This window comes from Onychostruthus taczanowskii, unplaced genomic scaffold (assembly GCF_017590055.1).
Source record: "Onychostruthus taczanowskii isolate IOZ18803 unplaced genomic scaffold, ASM1759005v1 scaffold70, whole genome shotgun sequence".
Classification (NCBI taxonomy): domain Eukaryota; kingdom Metazoa; phylum Chordata; class Aves; order Passeriformes; family Passeridae; genus Onychostruthus; species Onychostruthus taczanowskii.
Window position 1 is genome coordinate 193,389 of NW_024504787.1, and position 17,574 is coordinate 210,962.

The 17,574-nt window shown below is 57.6% G+C and overlaps 1 protein-coding gene across 3 annotated transcripts; it reads right to left on the reverse strand.

Moving 5' to 3' along the window:
* Positions 1–324: 324 nt before the first annotated feature.
* Positions 325–16,612, reverse strand: DNAJB5 (DnaJ heat shock protein family (Hsp40) member B5). Of its 3 annotated transcripts, none has more exons than XM_041422043.1 (4): positions 16,583–16,612; positions 9,206–9,450; positions 6,397–6,995; positions 325–2,300 (listed from the first exon to the last, which is right to left on the reverse strand). In XM_041422043.1, exons 2-4 carry the CDS (start codon positions 9,414–9,416, stop codon positions 2,067–2,069), a joined length of 1,044 nt encoding a protein of 347 aa, XP_041277977.1. In that variant the 5' UTR covers positions 9,417–9,450; positions 16,583–16,612; the 3' UTR covers positions 325–2,066. The 3 variants fall into 3 exon arrangements, with proteins under 3 accessions (XP_041277977.1, XP_041277978.1, XP_041277976.1); XM_041422044.1 differs by lacking the exon at positions 16,583–16,612 and adding an exon at positions 12,427–13,771; XM_041422042.1 differs by lacking the exon at positions 16,583–16,612 and adding an exon at positions 9,524–9,832.
* Between the last annotated feature and the right edge of the window lie 962 nt (positions 16,613–17,574).

A 17,574-nucleotide genomic window follows, 5' to 3' on the forward strand; every position in this document is an offset into this window, starting at 1 on the left:
AATGTGCTCAGCACAACTAAGGCCGTGCAGGTGGGGAGCAGCCATTCTGTGACCCACCAAGTCATGCATTCATTCCCTTCCCCTCGTTAGCAGGCCCTGAAGGTCCTGTGCAACAAGCACCAAAACCAAACAGATTTCTTCTTGCTCTCCCTGCCAGCCTGAAGGGCAGCTGGCCAGGGTGGTGGTGGCAATGACCCTGGCACAGAGCCCTCTTCCCCGCTGTCTGCTGGAGCCCAGCCTGGCACCTCCCATCACAACACACACTGAGAAAGTGTATTTTTCAAAATACTTCTTTATTTCTCTCAATACTGACATTACAAAAAAAAAAAAAAAAAAAAACCCCACTATAAAACATTCAGGTCTCGTTGAAACCGAGAAAAACAAATCAGCTTGCGTCTGCGTGCTGGCCTGTCTTCTCGCTCACGTTGTCCACCACATTTCTCCACAATGAACTCCACAGGGACCAGTGGAGGGAACCAGTGGCCGCCCCTCGCTGGCCAAAGCGGGTGATTGATTCAGCAGTGCCTCACAGGTCTCCTCGCCCCACAGGTAACGCTGTACAGCCCCAGCCCCACGGACACCCCATGCACAGCCCCCCACCCCAAGGGACCCCCACTTCAAGTCAGTACATTTTTTTTTTTTTTAGGAATTAAAAAAAAAAGGATTCCCAGGGTGGGGGGTGGGGAATACTTTGGCAGGGGTTTTCTTGGCAGTGCTGTGGTGAAAGAGGAGCTGTACAAAGCCAGGTTGAATGCGCCTCCAGCTCCACACCAGCCCTTTCCTGGGAAAAAAAATGGCATGAGGCAGAGTGGGCTGAGAAAGGTTAGAAATATAAAAATTCTCCTGATGGAAATCCAAAGGTTTTAAAAAAATACAGTATTTGAAAATGGAGCCACTAAACAGACTGCCTCATGCACCTCCCAGATCTGCCCTGATGTCCAGAAACACCTCCTGAATGAATTGTCCCTGTAGAAAAATATATACACACGCCTCTCTCTTCTTATTAGAATCCCTAATTTGACCTGAAACACTAGTGAAACCCACAGCTCTGCTCATGCTTGGCTCTGCTTTTGCACCCAGATTAGTGCTACACGCACACACAACCCCACTCCGGGGGTTTGCTGTTCGTGTGGCTGAATCATCCCCCTTTCAAAAAAAGCCTGGGTGCGTCAGGCCAGTATCCCCAATACAGGCAGAGAAAAACCCTTACCAAGTTTATCTAATGAGCTCTATATATATGTATTTAAAAAATAAAAGCAGCAATGCAAACTCAACACATCTGAAAAAAGAAAGCTCCACCCTGGGCTTTCCCCCCTCCTCCTGCTGGCTGGGCCCTGTGGGCAGCAGGGGCAGGCAAGTGCTGCCCACGGGCACTGGGGACATCCCCGGGCAGGGGCAGGAGGCTGGATGGACCATCCCCACGTGCTCCGTGGTTTGGCACGGCCGAGGCTCGGTGTAGGCTTGGCACAGGAGAGTGGACCACGGCTGGACTCGGAACCGTGGCCTCAAGGTGAGAAATTGTCCAGCTACTGGGGGGGCCACCACAGGCAGGAGTGATCGGCACCGCGGTACAGCCGGGACCCCAAACAGCAGCAAGTATCAAAGAGGGGAAGAGAAAAACCAGCAGCGGGGATGCCAGATCCTGTGGAGTCTTATTTACACAGCGCCGGACCCCGACAAGTCCAGCTTCTTGTGGGAAGAGTGGCCTGAAAAGCAGGTGACATAAAAAACCCACAACACGACGCACCTCCCCGGGCAAAGGGCCCGTGGCTCTCGCTCTTGCGAGGCAAAAAAAAAATGGACCTCTGGGGAGAAAGAAAAGGTTTGGCAGTTGGGAGAGCTGTGGCAGACAGGAGTCTCCCCATTGTTGGAGTAAAAAACCGGCCAAGAAGGATGGATAGGGGGTGGGTCGGATGGGTTTTTTGGGGGAGAAAAGTAGTGTGAGGGGTTGTTTTTTTCTTTTTTTTTGCATTTAAAAGTGCTGTGACACCTTGGCTCTGTGGCAGGCCAGGTGCTGTGGCACATGCGTTTGGAGTATTGCTGCTTTGGAGGAGAGTCCCTGGGCTCTAGGAGCACGGGAGGTGCTGCTTGAGGATCTGTCTTGTCTGGGGAGCTATTCTGTCCGGGAAGCGGATTTTGAACTCCACGATCAAGTCTCCTCGCTGGCTGGGGGCCTTGGGGAAGGGCAGCCCCTCCCCACGTAGTCTCTTCACTGTCCCTGGCTTGATGATGTCATTGCAGGGAAGCGGGATCACCCGTCCATCGATGGTGGGAATGTTCACAGTGCAGCCGCACAAGGCCTGAGGGAGGAAGAAGGAACAGGCCATCAGACAGGGCTGATACCCCAAAGCATCCTGACAGCCACACCCTGTCCCCCCCACTGGCTGCTCTCCCAGCTGAACTGCCCAGCTCCCTCTGGATGCTGCCCAAGAGCATTGGGTGATGCTCACCAGTGCAAGCACAGCTCTCTGCTGGCACCAGGCTGGTCCAACCACCAGGAACTGGGCTGCAGGGGCTGTGTAGGAGAGGGCTGCCCCAGGAAAGGGGTGCCCCAGCTCTCATGGGGGGAAGGACTCCCCTCCCCAACTGCTGGGCTGCCCAGAAGGCACCACCAGCAAGTGCCCAGCCACCCACAGCAACAACTAAGGCTAAATTTAGCTCCTTTCCAGCCCTGTTGCCCAGCCTCAGGCAGCCGAAAATCCAGCTGAGATCATGGGATGCTGCCACAGCCCATCAGCTGTCACCCTCCAGAGCACGGCAGCTTTGCCCGGTGCTTGGGGTTATCTATAGCACAGCCCATGTCCCATGTCCCATGTCCCATCCCTGTCACCAACAGTCCCCACAAGGCTACGCCAGCACGGCACAATGGTGTGGCTGTGGCACTGAGCTTCCCTGGCAGCTGGGGTGCTGGTTCCCATCTCCTTTCCCACTGCACAGCCAGGAGCTGGTGTGGGGGTGCCACCCCACTGCACCCCAGCCCCCAGCAGCAGCCGCACACCGGCCTGCATTGGCAAGCCACGTGATGGAGGAATGCAGCAAAAAAATCCTTGTGTCCTTAAATAACTCAGACAGCTCTGTCGTACATGTGGGCAGGATCGTCTCCAGGCTTTCAGCAAGAGCTGAGCGAGAGGACTGCAGAACGATGCTTCTGGAAGGGGGTGGGGGCTGGGGGGCTGCTGAGCTACAGCCTCGAGCTTCCATGTGGGGGCTGGCACAGGTTTGTCCCTCTGAACTGGGTCCTGAGGGTCCCAGCCCTCCCAAAACACCCTGCCAGGGGAGCAGAGAAAGATGCAATTGCTGTTTCTGGGGTAGGTGGGGGAATGTTCTGTGTTCTCCCCCCACCCAGGAAAAGCCTCCAAAGGCAGAGCAGCAACAGGCACCAGGAGAAAAATCTCATGGTGGTCACTGGCTCTGAGATGATGGATGGGGCTTCTGCAGCAGAACCAAGGCTTTGAACCAGAGGGTTTGCAGTGGGATCTGTGCCAGAGCTGGTTCAGGGTCTCTGCTGAGTAGAGAACAGGGGAGAAGGTCCTATCTCCTTTGCATGGCACATGTGCAGAGGCCTCCTCCTGGAGAGGGTGTCCTCTAGGGATGAAGTCTTCAGCCTGCAGGAGGATGCCATCACCAGTTCTGTGTGAGCAGCAGGTGCTTGGCTGATCTCCAGCAGGTTGAGGGGAAGACAAAGGACAATCTCCTCACATCAAGGAGTTTGTGCTGTGCATTCAGGCAAGGATGCCAAAGCCCTCCTGCTCACTGGTGCCCAGTGCAGTGTGCCATGGCTGCAAGATGTGTGCCAAGACAGGACACCTCCAGCCACAAAACAGAAAGGAGAACAAGAAGTCCCTGCGGGAACACGTGGATGGGGAAAGCAGGCAGAGATGTGAGCAGGAGCGGGCGGTAACAGCGAAGGCAGACAGGATCTTAATGTTTCCTTCCCAGAGCCAAGACGCAAGAATCCGAGGCGATCGCTCCTCCGCCGTATGTCCCTGTTTTTCATTCTTGCTCAACTTTGCTGGCATTTGGGAAAACGGTTGCTGAAGTAACACCACTAACGCGGGAGCTACCCCGCATCCTAGAAAGAGGCTTGGTTTATCCCTGGGGATGAAATCACCCTGGGTTTGAGCACTGTTCTGTGCGAGCAGAGCTTTATCTAGGTCACCACGGGTCCTCCTCCGCTCCGGGGACGGCGTTGCCACCGGCCGCGTCCCAGCCGGGATGAGCCGAGGCACGGATGCTTCGAGGAAGGTGACGCCAGGTAAAGGATGCAAAGCGGGATGCTGCCGAGGGCAGGCATTAGGCAGCAGCCAGGAGGGCAGGACGCCCTGCCGGCGGCTCTGCCTCCCGGCAGAGGCAGCTGCTGGTGGAGCTGTGTCTCCTCCCTCCCGCAGCTCCCTGCTGTGGCACGCGCCTCTGATTTTAGGAAGGAAGACAATGAATCCCTGGAAAAGCACTCCTACATCTGTGATTCCGCAGCAGACAGGTGGCAGAATGCCTGCACTGCCCTGGCCAGGCACTCAGGAGGGCCCTCCGGGACCCACCACCTGCCAGCTTTCCTGATGGCACCATGTTCTCTCATGGCAGTGGCAGAGACCAAAACTTAGGCTAGAAGAGGCAGCCTTGGAAGGCAGAAGGTGCAAGGAGAGACCTAAGGCTACAGCCAAAGGCTGAGGAGATGGAGAAGTTGTGCTCTGTCACATACTGAGGTGGTAGCATACAGAATTGGAGAGCTCCCAGCATCTGCTCATGCTCCAGAGCATTTAAGAAACTTCTTTTCCTGGAAGACAAATGCAGCAGAATATCACACTGCCCTGGCAAGCAGCAGGCTGGGGATGACAGCCAGACCATCAGCTCCATGAGGATGCCCAGCCTGTTGGGTTTGTGCTGGGGGAGGTCAGAGACCAGAAATTCCAGCTGAAAGAGATAAGGAATTTGCCTGGACCATCAATTTTCTGCTTTGTGTCTGCATTGTGCAAACCCACTGCCAGCATGCAGGCTTGCTCATGGAGCTCAAAGGTGTCCAGCACTTCTGGTGCACTTCTCGAGCCCATTTCTCCAGTTACTGCTAAAAGTCACCACCAGGCAGGAGTCCCTCCAGCCTGACTAGTGCACAAACTTGGGCTAACATGGTCTGGGCATCAGCACAGCCAGGTCAGGGTTAACTTTACAGATAAAAGGAATGAACAGAAGGAAATATCTGAGATATGGCATGCACTGCTCCATAAATAAGGCAGTCTCTCCTGAGTATTTCTGGATTGGCCAGGAGAACCAGCTACTGCAGGAATAAACCTCTGTACTTTGCACTCTGAGGGAAATTCCTGAGTCTGCAAGTTATGTGGAGCTGAGTTTGCTTCAGGAGTGCCCAGCTCTGCCTGGCCCACGTGCTTTTTGCCCCCAGTACACCCGGTCACAGCCTCAGCTGGGATGCAGAGCCATCACAGAGCTCTCCTGACTTCCTGGCACACTTCATAAGATCACATTTTCCTGCCTCAGGTCTGGCCCATTGAGCTTATTTCTATTCAATGCATTTGAGAACATAAATCTGCCTTCAGGAAGGAAAAAAAAAAATCAGCTCATTAAGAAGACAGACAGCGTCTACCGTCTGAAAGGAACAGCAAATGGCAGCTGCCAAAAATGTCAACGTTAAATGCAGCTGCTAGCTGGGATTTATTAAAAGGTAGTTTTACAGCAGCAGTGGCGAACAGCACATCTCGTACTGAGGTAATCTTCCCTTTCCTCTCCCACCTTCGTGCAGATTGCTGGATGATCTGATGCATCCAACCAGCCCTGCCATGACCTCCAGGACTGGCAGCCTGGAAGTGTTGAGTTTTACTCATTGCCTGGGTATTTAATTTGTTTGGTTGCTTATCCAGGAAAGCCAGAATCAAGGGAAACGGCTAAAGCACTGCTCAGGGAGGGTAGGTGATCACTGTCCTCCACATGATCCTGCTCTTTGCCCATGGGAAGAGGCACCTGGTACAACCCTAGGCAGTAACCAAGCCACAGCAGGCTCAGCTGCAGGAAAAGCAGGAATCAGACTGATGCCACCCAACCTGGGTTTCCCTTGTTCCTACAGAGGACGTGCCCTTTGTTCCACATATACCCTATTTCTAAAATAGAAAAACAAGACACATGGAGAAGGGAAAAAATGGATAAAATGAGCCACCTGAATTGGCTCAAGAAGTGAGGTGTGTTCAGCAGGAACTGCAGCGTCAGTGTCCCACACCCAGCACGGAAGTCAAGCACCTCCAAAGCCAGACCAAGTTGGCCTCTGTAGCTCCTTTCTTATGACCTACCTGGTCTTTCCGTCCAGAGCAGGAGGACTGCCTCCCATCTTGGCCCCAAAGGCCATGAACCACTGCCACCTCACATCCCATGGGATTTACCACCCGTACCCACCTCTTTAAGACTGATGTTTGCCGTGTAGATCACGTTTGTCCCGTCCCTCTTGAAGTGCGAGTGAGGCTTGTCCTTGAGGATGAAGACGATGTCTGCAGGGATGTTGTCTGGAGTGGCATCCCCTTCTTTGGGGAATGTGATTTTGGTTCCCTCCTTCCAGCCCCGTTTGATGACAATGTTTAGGATCTTGTCCTCAGTCCGCATGGTCCGGCCATCAGCGTTGAGCCTTCTGCGAGTGATCTTCATCCTCTTCGTGGATCCGTGGTAGATCTCTTCCAGGGACACCTTGAGCTCGTGGATGACAGGTGGGTCTTGGACCTTCCTCCGCGTGTGCAGGGACTCCTGGTGCCGTCGGTGAACCCCATTAATGCCGTTGAAGCCAAACCGGCCAAAGGCACTGAAAGGGTCGTCGTCATCATCCATATCCATGTCTTCCTGGTCAAAGCCATTGAACATCCGGGAGCGGCTGCTGGCGAAGAAGATGTCAAAAGGGTTGGAGCCTCCGAAGAAGGATGCGAAGGTGGCATGGGGGTCTCCATGGAAGGTGTAGTGGAAGGTGTTCCCTGAGCCACCTGAAGAGCCACCTCCAGTTTTGAGACCTGGAAGAGAAGGGGGAAGAGAAGACATGAATGCTCCCTGTGGCAAAAATGCTCTGCAAGGACTGCACTGCCCAGGTGGGAGAATGGCCTCTGCCACCTCCTTCCACCCTCTCCTGAGCGTGCACATCACCTCCAGCCCAACCACCATGAAGGCACCATCTCCACCCATGACACACAGTCCTACTCCTATACCCTGCAGGCTCAGAATCCATTCAGGTTTCATTCCCTCTATCCCCACTGAAGGACTTCTGTGATTCGTTCCACCCTATTCACCTAATTTTAATTTAAAACATACCCTGATCAGCCCATCTCCATTCTTCCCCATGAGCAGATCCTTCTTGCCCCAATAGCCTCATCTCTGAGACAGGATATTAGGAAAAATTTCTTCACAGAAAAGTTGGTCAGGAACAGGCTGACTAATGAAGTGATAGAGTCACCATTCTTGGAAGTGTTCAAAAGGTGTGTGGATGTGCCACTTTAGGGACATGGCTTAGTGATGAACATGGCAATGCTTCATTAAATGATCTTAGAGATCTTCTCCCACGCCCAGTGATTCTATGGGCAGGTGGAGGTGAGCAGACCTCCAGGTTGGCATGCAGCTCCCTGCACACTGACTGTATAAAATGCCAGGTAATCTCCAGGTTTGAATCATTTGGCAACCTTTCCCATGGGAAACTCCCCTGCCAGGTCCCAGGCTGAGCCTGACGTCACTGCAACTCATCCCAGGCCCAAGGAGTCAAGGCACATGACAAATACCCCCCAAAGAGGTCACACATGCTCTGCAAGGCTATTTTTGATCAGCAGGGTTGGGAAGGGTTAAGCCAAGCCTAGCTCAGGGACTATTTTCAGGGCACACCAGTGACAGTGAAGGACTATTTCTGACAGGCTGTCCTTTGTCCCAACCCCCCACGCCCTTTCCACAGCAGGGCAAGTTCGGGAGTCTCTTCTGAGTGCTGAACTCAGTATTCTGGGTGGGTTGAGGGGCTTTCCCACTTCACCTTGCCTACACAGCATGTGGGACCCTGAAGCTCCTCAAAATGCTGATCTTCAGTGCCCCAAAAAAAAGGGAAACAAAATGTGTGGGGAAGGTCATGGAACATGAGAGGTTCAACAATGATGGGGCATGGGGGAAGATGGTCTTTAACTTGATGGGGCAGTAAGGGAGCTCTTACCCTCTTCCTTAATTCACTCTTATTTTAGATGCCTGCAGGCGACAGGGATTTTGCCAAATCCCCAGTGAGCCCCACTCCTAATAGATTGTACAGCCAGGAGGTTTCACCTTTAATCCCATGACGCCAGCCTGAGCAGGGTCTGATTTCATTGAGGCCTCCCGGGAAAAGCTGGTTTCCCACTTGGGAGAGTCTCTTCTCATTTTACAGGGCAGCAAATCACTGTGCCCGTGCATCCATCACAGCCCTGACATAACTAACGGGTCAACAATTAACCCACTGCTGCTTAATCCTGCCGGTGGCTTGTGAGGGGATGCACCTGCCTGAGAGAAGAGCTGCCCCTTCCACCCAGCAGCCTGCTCCTGCCAGACCTCCTGCTCTTTTAAGCACCCAAGCCCTGGGCTGATTAATGCAGATGCTATTCGGCACTCTCCTCGAATGGGGTTGCACTCTTCCATCATTGACTAATAAGGCCGCCTGCGTTGGAGCGGCTCTCCTCCTCCTCCTCCTCCTCCATGCCAACCACCAGACAACAGCAGCCACTTGGTTTCAAAACAAGGGCCTATTACTTAAATTGGGAAAAGCTTTGAATCCTGTAGGTCAGCCTGCACCAGGGAGGACAGTGGGACCAGTGCCCAATGCAGGGGGAATGTGGGCAGAAGCAGTACGTCTCTGCTCTGTTATTTAGGTCATTTCAAGAGCTGCTAACAAATTACCCCAGATATGACCGAGGAGGTGAGCTCCTTCCATTTCTCACCTGGCACCCACAGTTCTGGGGCAGAGGGCAGGGGGAGCCCAGCCACCCCAGGAAGCAAAGTGACAAATTGCTGGAAAAGTGAAGCAGCCTGGGGAGGAGTAGGATGAGAGGTGACTTCTGACACCTGTGGAGCCTTCACTCCCTCTGATTCTTTGGCAACCAGTCCCATTTCAGGAGTAGGCATGAAACACTGAAACACCTCTCTGTGAAAACCCTCCCTCACCTCTAAAACTGATTTGGACCCCACATCCCTGCCTCCCAGGGGGCAGTGCTTATCCCCTTACCTTCCTCCCCATACTGGTCGTACACAGCTCGTTTCTTGGGGTCACTCAGGACGTCATAAGCCTCCGCAATCTCCTTGAACTTCTCCTCAGCATTGGGGTCTTTATTCTTATCGGGGTGATATTTCAGGGCCATTTTCCGATAGGCTTTCTTGATTTCATCTTCGTTGGCACCGCTCTGGATGCCCAAAATCTTGTAATAGTCCTTCCCCATGACGGTGACACTGCCGGGAGCCGAGTACTTATTCCTGAAAGGAGAAAGACAGCTCTTCGTAAGGTGAATTTCACACAGGGGCAGCTGGGGACGGGACTGGCACACACTTATCGCGGAGGCGATGCTCCCTGTGTCCCACGGGCCAGCAGCACCAGAGCCGGCTCAAGTCCACGCTTCCCAACAGAGGTCAGAGCCCCGGTGCCAGAATGTATCCCAGCTCTGGTTTTATCCCGCTGAGCCGCACGGCTGGGATGGACAGACTCATCTCTGAGGCTGACAGGGAGAGAGAGCTCAAGTCGGGGCACGGCGCTATTATAGGGGCCACGCCACTGCTAACGTCAGGCCAGGACCACGTCCCTGTCCTTCCCCCCCCGGCTGAGTCAGGAGGGCTGAGCTATGTCCAAATGTAGCTGCCGGCCTGTGTCCACCCCCTTGCCTGGTTCTCTCCCAGCTGGGGACCTGAGACCCAAGCCAGGGTGATGACAGCAGGTTTTGGAGGCTGAAAGCAGTGGCAGGGACCACGTTGTGCCTTCACCTTAAAGGAACTTCAAACATTTTGTTCCTGAAAGCAATTGGCATTCAGCTGGAGATAAGCGCCTCCGGCTGTCAGAGCCATAATTTGTATTTAGCGGAGAGGGAACGGAGCCGTTAGACAGAAACATCTTGTGATGGTGGGAGGGCTTTTTTCTTTTTCTGTTTAAAAAAAAAACCCAACACTTTCTAGCCTGACTTGCACTCCCCGAGAGCCTCCAACTGGATCTTGCAGTAAGCCAGGAGCTCAGGGCTCACTCGCTGCATCGCGCGGGGGCTGAGGCCGTGCCCATGCCTATACTAAGGCATGGAAAACCCAGTGGCCGTAATTCATCCCCCAGTCACCGCTGGAGTCACAGCCACCCAGGGAGCAGCCAGGGCAGATGGCAGGGCTGCTCCTCCAGGCACAAGCTAACAAGTCTCATGTCTCTCCACAGATCTTTCCCACTGCTCCTTGACTTTTGGTTATCTGACAGCAAACACTTGACACGTCGAACCACAGGGCACCTCTCACACTCAGTGCTGCCCTTGCAGACCTGCACTCCCACTGCTCACATCCTGCTCCCTGCTACAGTCCAGGTTTCACCCTGTACTTGCTCCAAACACAGCTAAGCCACCTCAACCCACTATGCCCCTCCAGCAGATGGATTTTGGCATGGGGTGTGAGCCTTGGCCCTTTTCTTCACCATCATCCAAGCTACCAGATGTTCTCTCCATCCTTACTCTATCCATGACCTCCCACTGGAGGTCACACAGCTCAGTCAAGGGTGGCTATGCTCCCCCAGGATCCATGTTTGGATGCTACTCTGAGAGTCTGGCAGCCACACCAAGCATCCAACACTTGCCTTGGGCCATGCCTTGGGCAATGACCACCTACAGGAGCTTGGAAATTGGTCCTACATTTGGCCACCTCCATCCAAACCACCAACTTCCGCTCTCTTTTGCTCCAGCCATGTAGGAGAAGCTTTGCTGCAGATGGGGAGGGGGGCTAAGGCACTCCTGAAGACACAGTGAGGGGAGATGGGGGCATCTGCAAACACTGTTCAACAGCTCAGGCAACACAGAAGAGGTGGGAGGAGGTCCCTGGGGGCATAAAGAGCATCTGACAGCGTCTCCTGTGGCAGCTCCCGGATGCCAGCACATTTCTACACCAGCTCCTGCATGCAGAGATGCCAGCAGCACCCAGCCCACGCAGGTGCTGGGGGATGCTCTGCCCCCAGCCCACAACCACCTCCCCATTTACCCTCCCTAAGTGGCGGGGAAGCTGCAGGAGACCCTGGGGTGAGCAACCAGCAGGAGAACCAAGAGCTGTCCTGTCCACCCTCCACATCAAGGGTCACTTCAACACCCCACTTCCCCACAGCAACCTCTAGTGGAGGGCAGGGGCTCTCTGAGACTAGTACTGGGACGACAATTCGGCCCTGTCCGGATGTTGCCAACCCTCCCACAGTGAGAGCAAACCAAGCAGTGCTAAAGATAATTCCATCACACCCCAGCTCCAGCAACACAGAGCTGACAAACCTTCAACTGTCACGGCCCAGGGACCACAGTGTCTGGCTCTGACCCCACGCAGCCCAACCTGACAGCACCACTGGGACACCCTCATCTGGTCAAAACCCCACAGTGCTTCCCATGAAAACACATCCCAAAAATGCGAAATGCTGTCGCCACGTGCAAGATCTCTGGTCTTGCCCACCGAGAGGTCTTTGGCCAGGGTGGGGATGCCTGGTGAGGATCTCTGACCTGACCAAGGACCCCTTCGTCTAGCTGGCCATGGGGAAGAGAATTTCTGATCCGAAATGCATCCCGGTGCCGCGGTTTACCGTGCCACAGAGGACCAGGTGCCGGTGGGTGACCCGGTGGGTTAAGGCACGCTCCCGAGGCTCAGCTCACATGCACAATGGCGGTAAAACACGACTCTGTCCCCGCAGAGCCTCCCTCCTTCCCTCCCACCTCTCTGGGATCAGCTGCGCCTTGCCACCGATCCTCTCCCCCTTCTGCTCAGTCATCCTCTCCTGACTTCCCATTTAACCCCCTCGGGAGCGGTGGGGGGTTTCAGGCTGGCAAAGGCATCCCTGTATCGCCCTTGCAAATCAGATGGCCCCAGATAAGCCACGGCCACCCGGCCTTGGTGAAAACCACAGGCATTCCCCTGCCCTGCCGAGCCAGCCCAGCCTCCATCCTCCTCTTGCAACCACACCAAAAGAGAAAAAAAAATAATTAAATAAAGAATAAATCTTTGTTCCGGCCCCGCACATGACATCAGCCCGAGCAACCGCTGGGCTAGCGCGCCAGCTGAATAGCGATCGTTTGACATAATCCCTCTGCTCAGCAGTCATCTAAGGGAACAAACCCACCCTGGCAACGGCACAAGATTTTTTTCTGTTCCATCCCGGGGTGCAAGGTCACCGCGGGATGCCAGGGACAGGCACTGATGGTTTAACGAGGACACAAGGTCGAGAGGCGGAAACCCACTTACCGAAACTTTACGAACACATTCATAGTCCAAGCTGTCATTTTTAAAGGCTCTAGTTTTATTTTAAACATCGCGGCTGTCCGCAGGCGGCGGCAGGTGTTGTGTGCCCGGCCGGGAGGCACCGGAGGGCGGGAGGAGGGTGGCGGGGCAAAAGGTGCTGGCTCGTGCCGGGGATGCCGCCGCCGCCAAGGGATGCTCTGCTGGCGAGTCCCCCCCTCCACCTCCTCCGGCACACCCAAAGGGCAGCTCTTCGCCAGCCCGGCAGCCGTGGTTGGCTCTGACCTCGCTCCCAGGATGGCTCCGAAAGGGCTCCTCCGGTCGACGGGGTGCTGCCGGGGAGCTGCCGTCCTTTGTGTGCTTGCCAGCCGCGCACGGAGAGACCCTTCAATGGAGTCACTCGCCGTGCCGTAATTTTCCTTTTAATTGGTTTCTTGACGCTTTCTCGTTAAACCGACAGATTAAGACACTTCTGCTTAATCCGTCAGTTCCAGCATTCCTCTTCTCCGCTGCCACAAGGTACCCAGCCGCCTGGTACCGTCACGTCCCCCACGCAGCCCCCTCCAAGGAGCGCAGGGAGCGCAGCCAGGAGCCCCCCGGTGTCCCCAGAAACGACTCTGCTGACGCCCAGGGCTGAGCACCCGCCGGGCGAATCGGGTAGGGAGAAAAGTAGGGCGGCGTTGATATGGAAAAAAGTCACGTTAACCAATGTGCACCTCCCCAGCTTTTCCCGTTCGGATGCATGGGGGTCCCTGTGTCCCCCTCACCGGTCCCCGGCACCGGTCCCCCGGCAGAAGGGATCCGAGTGCCGCATTCCCGCCCGGCGTCCGGGGCTCCCCGTGGCGGCAGGGCAGCGGGACGGGGACGGTGCGTCCCCCGAGCCCACGGCGCAAAACCTACTTCTGAAAAGTCACCTTCAGGCACGCCAAGGAAAGCTAATGCCACCGCGTCCCCCTCGTCTGTCACCGTCACTCGCAGGCCACGGAGAGCATCCTCTCCAGAAGCTCTACACCGAAACTAGGCAGCCGTACTGGGGATATCACCAGGTAGCTCCTGCATCCCACCCGCGGCAAGCGAAACAGCCGGGCGGGCGACAGCCCCATCCCGCTGTGTCCCCAGGGGCCGGAGTCCCGCCGGGCTCCGAGCCGGGCGGCTCCGGCGAGGCGCGGCTGCCGAGGCAGCGCATACCTCTCGGCGCGGCTCCAGAAGAGCAGGATTGCCGGCATGGTAGCGTATCCCGGGCTCAGTCAGGGAGCTGCTGGGGATCTTGTCGCGCCGGGGCAGGCAGAGCCACCCGTGCCCGTGCTGGATGGCAGTCGCAGGCAACCAGGCAGCAATGTCATGACTACCCGCAATGAATCATCCCCTCCCCGAGCCCCCACACGCACCGCCCGCCTCCCCCTCCCCACCGACAGCCCCACTGGGGTGCCGGCACCTGCGTGGGGACGGGGTTAACCCTCCCCTCGCTGCCTCTGCCAGCACAGCCCCCGCTGCCAGCCCCGCCGGCGGCCGCCTCCTGCGTGGGCACGGATCAGGACCCCCGCTCACAATTTCCCCAGAGAGGGTCCCATACCTCCACAGCCACGAAGTGCTGTCTCCTGCGTGGGGATGGTGTCAAGCACCACTTAGCATCACCCCGACAGGGTCCCCCATTTTCCAGACCTATCTGGTGCTGGCCCTTGGGTGGAGATGGGGTCAAGCACCTCACAGTGTCTCCCCAGGTAGGTTCCCCTCTTTCCAGCCACACTTGGCTGCTCACAGTTGAGTGGAGATAGGGTCAAGCCCCCCAAGCTGCCTCCCCGTGTAGGGTACCCCAATTCCAGACTCACCAGGATGCTCACAATGGCATGGGGATGGCGTTGAAACCCCCCAGTGCACAGATCACCACTCCAAGCCCCCTCTCCAGCCCCACTGTGGGGCTAAGAACTTCATGGGGATGGGGTTCATCCCCCTCCCAAGCCCAGAGGCACGATCCTTTTTAGGGGCTGTCATGCACACAGGGGTTCCCTCATGCCTTGTGCCCCAGTGCACAGACCCACAGGGGGCCAGGGGTGACCCCTTGCCATGATCAAGCCCCACTGGGACCCACTGTCTGCCTCAAGAGGAAAGCAGGTTAACCCTTTCCTCTTGGTCAGCCCTCCCAGGAGACACAGTCACCTCGTCTGGGGACAGGGGTTAACCCCTTCCGTGCTGGTCCCTCTAACTGTGTTACTGGGTGGGGGGTTACCAACTTTCTCACCAGCCAGTTCAGCCCCACTGGGATACACAGGTACCCCCAAGACGGTGGTGCAGAGGTGCTGACCTCTTCCAGACCACACCACACAGCTCAAACTGAGCACATTATCTCCTCCACAGTGAAACAGGAGAGAGGGATTAACCCTAACCTCACCACCCTCTCCAGCTCCACAGGGCTGTACCCCATGGCAGGGGGTGTTACTCTCTCCCTGACCCACTTGGATGCATGATTTCTGTTATGGGGCAAGGGGGATTAACCCCTTCCTGACACACTGACCCTGTGGGTCTGATTAACCTCTTCAGACCCACAGGGACATGCGGTCACTAGGTAGGGCAGCCCGATTAATCCTGACGCACAGCCCCACCAAGAAACCCTGACATCCCACAGGAGATGCCAACTCCTTCCTCCCCCACCTTCAGCCCCACAGACACTCCATGTCACCCCATGGTGACAGAACAGGGTGGCTATGCTCTGCTCCCCACCCACGAAGGGGCACAGGGGCTAAGATCCCAGACCCACTGCAAAACCCTGTCACCCCTTGGGGCAGAGACACTGATCCTGCCACCCCCCAGGGACACCCTGCCACTTCATAAAGCAGAGGTGTAGCCCCCAGATCAGGACAGACTGTCACCCCATGGGTGGAGTTGGGTAAGCACCCCTTCCCTAGGGTCCCCCAGCCCTACAAGGACATGCTGTCACCCCATGGGCAGAGGGGCCAATGACCTTCAGCCCCACTGTGACACCCTGTCAGCCCTTCGTGTGAGGGACTGTCCACCTTAGGCCTGCAGTGACACCCTGTCACTGCTCGGGGCAGGGGGACTGACCCTCCCCAGCCCCACAGGCATCTCCTACCCCCCCACAGGGCAGGGGACTGACCCTCCCCAGCCCCACAGGCATCTCCTACCCCCCCACAGGGCAGGGGACTGACCCTCCCCAGCCCCACAGGCATCTCCTACCCCCCCACAGGGCAGGGGACTGACCCTCCCCAGCCCCACAGGCATCTCCTACCCCCCCACAGGGCAGGGGACTGACCCTCCCCAGCCCCACAGGCATCTCCTACCCCCCCACAGGGCAGGGGACTGACCCTCCCCAGCCCCACAGGCATATCCTACCACCCCACAGGGCAGGGGGGGGGACTGACCCTCCCCAGCCCCTCAGGGACATCCTACCACCCCACATGGCAGGGGGGGTGGCCCCAGCCCCACAGGGACATCCTACCACCCCACAGGACAGGAGTGGGGACTGACCCTCCCCGGCCCCACAGGGACATCCTACCACCCCACAGGGCAGGGGGACTGGCCCCAGCCCCTCAGGGACATCCTACCACCCCACAGGACAGGGGACTGGCCCCAGGCCCTCAGGGACATCCTACCACCCCACAGGGCAGGGGGACTGACGATCCCCCCCAATTTCACGACAACAACTTGTCAACGCACGGCGCAGGGAACTGAGTCCCACAGCGACCCCCTGCCACCCCTCGGGCAGGAGCACTGACCCCACTGCGACCCCCTGCCAACCCCGAGACAGGGGCACTGCCCCCCACCCCAGAGCGACATTTTGTCACCCCTGTCACCCCCGGGCTGGGGGGGGGACTGACCCCCGCCCAGCCCCACGGCAACACCTTGTCACCGCACGGCGCAGGGTGACGCCCCACCCCACAGTGACACCCAGGGCGGGCTGACATGACCCCCCCCCACCCCACAGCGAGCCGCTTCGCCCTACGGGGCACGGGGACAAGCTCCTCCCAGCCCCACGGCAACAACTTGTCACCCCACGGCAGTCCCACCGTGACACCCCGCCGCCGCACAGGGCAGGGGGAGCGGCCCCCACGGCCGCGGTGTCGCCCCGCGGTGGCACGGCCGGGGCCGGCTGCGGGGTCCGTGTGGGGGCGCGGGGGCGGTCGGGGGGGGCCCCCCCGGCACTCACCGCTCCCGCTGTCCCGGGGCGCCGCGCGCTCGCTGGGCCGCCCCCGCCCCCCGGTCGCCACGTCAGGGGAGTCCCGCCCGCGCGCGCCACGCCCCCGTTGACCCGGGGGGCTGTCCATCGCCGCACCGCGCCGCGCTGATTGGTCGTCTCTCAAAGGAAGGCGGGGATAAGGCGGGCCCCCGCCGCTTACCGGCCCGCCTCTCCCCCCCTCGCCTCCCAGTCGCCGCCTTCCATTGGCTAGTTCAAGCCAGCACCGCCCTCTCGGCGCTCTCTGATTGGCCGGGCTCTCGCTCTCGGCGGCGGGATCCCCGGGGGGAATCTTCTGGAAAGGCGTTACGTCACCGAGGAGCCGCGCCTGAAGCCGTGCGTGTGCGCGCCCCTTCCCCCGCCGCCCGCGGCCCGGGGGCTCGGCAGCGGGGGCTGTGACCCCGGCCCGGGCCGGCCGTGGGTGGTTCTGACAGCGCCGGGGCACCCAGCACGCTCTCGGAGGCTGGGGCTGCGCAGGGACCGTGCCCCTTCCCCCATGGCCTGGCAGCGCCCCAGGACCCCGGCGCAGCAGGGCTGTGGTGGTGCAGGATCCCTGAGGGAATGATGTTGGAAAAGATTCCTGAGCTCAAGTCCAACCTGTGGCCGGACACCGCCCAATTAACCACCATGGCACTGAGTGTCAGGTCCTGTCTGCCTTAGAAGGGATGGTCACTCCACCGCCTCCCTGGGCAGCCCATCCCGAAGCCCAGTCACTCCTTCTGTGACGAAATTCTTCCTAATGTCCATCGAAAAACTCTCCTGGCACAGGTTGAGGCTTTGTCCTCTTGTCCTGTCACTTGTTTCCAGGGAAGAGAAACTGACCCCCAGCTGGCTACACCCGCCTGCCACAGAGAGTGGCCAGGCTCCCCTGTGAGCCTCCAGGCTAAACACCCCCAGCTCCCTCGGCTGCTCCTCATCAGACTTGTGCCCCACTCCCTTCCCCAGCTCCATCGCCCTTCTCTCCT